This window comes from Rhamphochromis longiceps, linkage group LG1, assembly GCF_057381845.1.
Source record: "Rhamphochromis longiceps isolate RC_006_pf linkage group LG1, R_longiceps_female_GT1.1, whole genome shotgun sequence".
Taxonomy (NCBI): domain Eukaryota; kingdom Metazoa; phylum Chordata; class Actinopteri; order Cichliformes; family Cichlidae; genus Rhamphochromis; species Rhamphochromis longiceps.
The window spans coordinates 2,371,011-2,376,365 of NC_140557.1; the positions used below are offsets into that span (position 1 = coordinate 2,371,011).

Sequence of the window (5,355 nt, forward strand, 5' to 3'; positions counted from 1 at the left end):
CCCAAAACAACATTTTGAGTCTCAAAAATGCCTTCAAACTTGTGGGGACCAGGATTTTGGTCCCCACAAAAATATGAACACACACACACATACACTCACACACACACACACACTGTCTTACACACACACGCACACACGCACACACACACACACACACACACACACACACACACACACACACTGTCTTACACACACACACACACACACACACACACACACACACACACACACACACACACACTGTCTTACACACACACGCACACACACAGTACTCAGGCACTGTATACATACGCTGCACACATATGTATGCGAGGTGAGAGAGTTATGTTGCCTCTGTTAACACTGAGGTAAATGATGACATCATAGATGGCTGTGTTTGTCCATCTTTCATTTACAGTTTATTATTATTGCGTGGTCAAATTAAAGAGAAAAAAACGAGAATGCTGACTGGAGTGGAAGAGGGCCGAGATCCTCGGGGAAAGAACACATGTGATGCGTGATGAACGCGTGAACAGCTCCACTTCCTGCCAGCCGGCCTGAGCAGCGCGAACCGGGAAAGAGACAAAGAGCAAGACTGGGAACAAAGAGGTGGGCGTGCCTGTACGAGCGGGCCCGCCCAGTCATTGCGGGCAGCCAATCGGATCCCGGATATGCAAACGAGCCGCGGCACCGCATCGCCCCTGCCCAGGCGGTGACGTCACCCGCACATCTCTCTGTCTGGCTCTGCAAAGACTCAGACAGAAGCAACAGAGGAGCTGAGGGGAAGCCAGCACGGATTATTACCGCTGTGGAATAAACACGCGTTTTCCTGCAGCAGCACGGCTCGGCTCGAACCGGGACGTCCAGCTTCGGCCTGGAAACCAAAGGGGGTGGATGGTTTTACTGTGGCTCCTTTGCGCTGCTTTCCCTCCCCTCCTCAGCCGCACTGGTTTCTTTGCACTGACCAGTTGTCTTTGAGAACCGGCTCCGGTGCCTCTCCCCTCTCCTCCTCCTCTTCTTCCTCCTCTCTTCCCCTCTCCTTTCTTCGCCCTCCTTCCTGTATTATTTTCTGCCTTCCACCCGCAACCCTGCGAAGCCGCAAACATGCCCAGCTCGCTGTTCGCCGACAGCAGCGTCCAGGGAGACGCGCTGGACGACCAGAGAGCGCTGCAGATCGCCCTGGACCAGCTCTCCCTTCTCGGCTTGGACAACGACGAGAACCCGCTGTACGACAACGGCCAGGAGCCCCGGAAGAAGAGCGTCAACATGACGGAGTGCGTCCCGGTGCCCAGCTCCGAGCATGTGGCTGAGATCGTGGGCAGACAAGGTGTGTGTTTGTGTGTGTGAGACGGTTGGTGTTTGTCTTGCAGCACAGCTGAGCGCGGCCATGCACCCAAACAGCACCGTGTCCCGTGTGGGAGGACGCGCATGTGTCACTTTTCTTGCTTTCAGGCTACATTTGCAGCTCTGCTGGTGAATTCGGCTTCCCTGTTCCCCTCCGGGCTTCAGTTTCTGTCTCGCCAGTTAGTCATACATTGTTCCTTCTCTATAAATACACGGCGGTGGGCGGCAGCGCGCACAGATTCAAGAAGTTGACATTTGGAATAAGTGCTTATTGAGATTAATAACAGCCCGTGCTGCTGCCGAACTGAAGAGAAGCAGGAAGCAGCTCAGAAAAGACACCAAAGTCGTGCTGTTTATCGTGCGTGCTCTGCAGGCAGGCACGCGTTTGTTCAAGTATTTGACAAAATGAACGGAGTTTGGTTTCGAAGAATTAAAATGAAATCCGAGCTGTTTTGGGTGAAGCCTGGCGATGACCGCTGACAGGACAGAGGTTATTATCATCATCATGTGGTGTTTGTAGGTCACTGTGTGTGTGTGCGCGTGTGTTTTCCTCACACATTCTTTGCTTAATGGCTGTGATGGTGATCGGATCGAATTAGGACAGCGGTCACGATGTTACCTTGCCTCGCAGGCTGCAGACGCCCATAGCTGCACAGATCTCTCAGTGTTTCCAGCTGTAGGGCTGCAGGGCGGGACTGGTGCTTGGTTACATATGCGGAATCTTTTCCCCTCCCTGTGCTGCTGCTGCTGCTCCCACAAAAACAAAAGGAACTGTAAGGACACTTTACAGCAGCCACAGTGCGACATTTGTGCAGTAGGCTTGTTTACATCCAACACCATCACCCAGCCCCCTGCGTCGGGTTAAGTCAGGCTAGAAGCACGGAGAGGAAAAATGGTGGACTAGCCGTGACCCGGGGGTGTTGTTTTAATGCGAGAGACTATCCTTATTTAACCTGCACCAGTTTGACGCTAACTCGGGATTTAAACTGGTTTACGGTATAGTTGGACTCGCCTTCCTCTGCTGGTTATATCACCCTGTCCCACTCAGCTGGCTTCGCTTGGCTAATTATGTCATTCTTCCCTGGCTGTTTCCTCAGCTGGTCTTTTTGATGATAAAGATGTGTGCCTGTGCTTCAGGGCGTTGGAATGTGAGTTAAAGCTCAGCTTCCAGGATATGAAGTCTTTACGTAGCTTTGCCCCCTTTTCCCCAGCGTGTCTCGCAGCAGCCGTCCTCGTGTTTTGCTGAAGGAGACTTGCTCGCTGTTCTTTCTGTCCTGCTGTATGTTCGTGGCGGTGGCACGTGGTTTGGATTTGTTCTTCTCTAAAAGGGTTCCTCACCTGCTTTTTGAGGCTGCTCGCACTTTTTGACAGACAACAACAAGCACGCAACATCTGTTCTGAGAACATGTGCCACATTTCAAGGTTCTACGTCCTCACTTTTCTTCTTTTGCTTCCTTTGCCTCAGGTTGCAAGATCAAAGCCCTGCGAGCAAAGACCAACACCTACATCAAGACTCCGGTGCGAGGCGAGGAGCCCGTTTTCGTGGTGACAGGCAGGAGGGAGGATGTGGCCATGGCCAGGAGGGAGATCATCTCGGCTGCAGAGCACTTCTCCATGATCCGAGCCTCCCGGAACAAAAACACCAGCCTGAACGGGAGCGGCACCCCGGTCCCCGGACCGCCTAACCTGCCTGGACAGACCACCATCCAGGTCCGGGTGCCTTACCGCGTGGTCGGGCTGGTTGTGGGGCCCAAGGGCGCCACCATCAAGCGGATCCAGCAGCAGACCCACACCTACATCGTGACCCCGAGCCGGGACAAGGAGCCGGTGTTTGAGGTGACGGGGATGCCGGAGAATGTGGACCGAGCACGCGAAGAAATCGAAGCCCACATCGCCATGAGGACCGGAGGCCTGATCGAGCTCCAGGACGAAAACGACTTCCACGCCAACGGCACCGATGTGGGCTTCGACCTGCACGGACACGCCACCCTGTGGTCCAAGCCCAGCGCGGGGATGACCCCCACCTCTGTGCGCAAACCCTTCTCCAACTACCGCAACGACTCCTCCTCCTCCTTGGGCAGCGCCTCCACGGACTCCTACTTCGGCAACAACAGCTCGCGCATGGCCGACTACAGCCCCCCCAGCCCCGCGCTCAGCTACACGGCCACCACCAACAACAACGGCAACAACAATAACAACAACATCAACGTCAACACCAACGGCAACGGGTTTGTTTACGGAAGCGACGTCATCTCCCCCGACTGCACTGATCTGACTTTTGACTCCTCGCCAGGGTTTGACCCAACACCAGCCCCGCCAGGCCTCCTGTGGTCCCCGTACGACAGTCGCATGACCCCCTCCTCCACCGGAGGCAGCTCCCCCACCTCCACTTCAGCCATGTTCCCCACCAACAGCTCGGCTAATGCCAACGGGATCGCGGGGAGTCAGAGGAGGGTTAACGGCTGCACCCCGCAGCCTCGCCTGTCGCCTCCTCTCCACAGCCACAACGGCGGGCCCGCCGAGCACCCGTTAGCCCGCAGGGTGCGCAGCGACCCGGGCGGAGGCCCACTCAGTTTCCCCGGCTACTCCGGCTCCATCGCGTCCTTGCCGGGCCCCCACCTCCCCGGGGTCCCGTGCGACTCCTCGGCCTCGTCGTCGTCCTCCTCTTCCTCCTCATCCACCTCCTCGGGTACCAGCCGAAAAGGCAGTCGCGATTGTTCGGTGTGCTTCGAGAGCGAGGTCATCGCGGCGCTGGTTCCCTGCGGGCACAACCTCTTCTGCATGGAATGTGCCAATCGGATCTGCGAGAGGAGCGACCCCAAATGCCCCGTCTGCCACACCGGCGTCACTCAGGCTATACGTATATTTTCATAAGAAGTGAAACTCTTGGACTGTCTCGTCGGCGAGACAGACTACAATAGCAACAACAGACTCTTCATACCGCTTTAACGATCAGCCAATCGTCAGTCTGGAAAGTGTACATAGATATACATATGTATGTAAGAGAGGCTGCAGTATCCAGAAGAAGGGACAGACAGCCTTCGTGGGCTAGTTGTGAATAACGTACTGTAGCTTGGGGAAATATTTTCAACATCTAAGTGCATGTTTTAAATATTACAGTATAGTAATCAATAGTTCTAGTTAATTGTACACTATATTTATGAAGCGAAGAGAGACATTGGGGTCAGGACGGAGGTACGGGGGTCCGCCTGTAGACCGTTTCGGCGGGACGAGCCTTCCAGGTTTGCCGATCAAGTGTAGTGAGGGGGGGCGGCGGCTGGGAAACGTGGAGGGCGTCCGGCCTAACAGATACTGCAGCTCAAGGTCAGAAACCACGCGAGGGAGGGAGAGCAACAACATATCCTACATATATATGTATAGAATCAATTTCCACAAGTTGAAAGTTTTAAATGACATTACTACAGATTGAAGTATTTTATTCTTTTTTGACTTGAAAGATTATATTTCTTATTGCAAAGATGTTTACAGATATTTTAATTTAAGTTCAGTGAACTTTTTTGTAGCTGGGTTGAAATATTGTTCATTTTTTTAGTACGGCCTTACGGCATTTGATCACTGTATTATTTTAATATCACACGACTGTGGGAGCAAATCCGAGTCCACAAAAATGTGTATTTGACAGTATTCTGTTGGGATGGAGTTTTTATAGGTTCAGCAAAAAAAGTCTTTTAAATCTGCTTCACCCAGCATATTTTTTATTCCGTAATATAAAGCATATTTTATTCTATATTATTATGAAACATTGAAATGTACAAAACTTAGTAAGTTGAACACAAAGAAACCGTTTATGCTTTCTAAAATTTGTATGAATTAGATTCCAGTGGGAATTACAGGCTTCTGTTGCACCACTATAGTTTTAGTATTTCTATTTTAATACATTTGTTTACCACTTGTTTATGTATATGTAGGTGAAGTTACTTGAGCGTAAATGTACTTTATTGAGCAAAGTTTAAGAACAAAGTATATTTTATTTTATGATAAAGGGCCTTTAACCTCATGGTCAAATACTAA

General features: G+C 51.8%; 1 protein-coding gene across 1 annotated transcript; it reads left to right on the forward strand.

The window, feature by feature from the left end:
* The first annotated feature begins 705 nt into the window (after positions 1-705).
* Positions 706-5,127, forward strand: mex3b (mex-3 RNA binding family member B). Its single transcript, XM_085400708.1, has 2 exons — positions 706-1,306; positions 2,789-5,127. Exons 1-2 carry the CDS (start codon positions 1,084-1,086, stop codon positions 4,195-4,197), a joined length of 1,632 nt encoding a protein of 543 aa, XP_085256834.1. The 5' UTR covers positions 706-1,083; the 3' UTR covers positions 4,198-5,127.
* Positions 5,128-5,355: the final 228 nt, after the last annotated feature.

Bases quoted from the DNA above. Each gene is read 5' to 3' on its own strand.
- mex3b (XM_085400708.1), top strand. From the start codon at position 1,084: ATGCCCAGCTCGCTGTTCGCCGACAGCAGCGTCCAGGGAGACGCGCTG. The intron at 1,307-2,788 runs GTGTGTGTTTGT...CCTTTGCCTCAG, and splicing joins TGAGATCGTGGGCAGACAAG to GTTGCAAGATCAAAGCCCTG.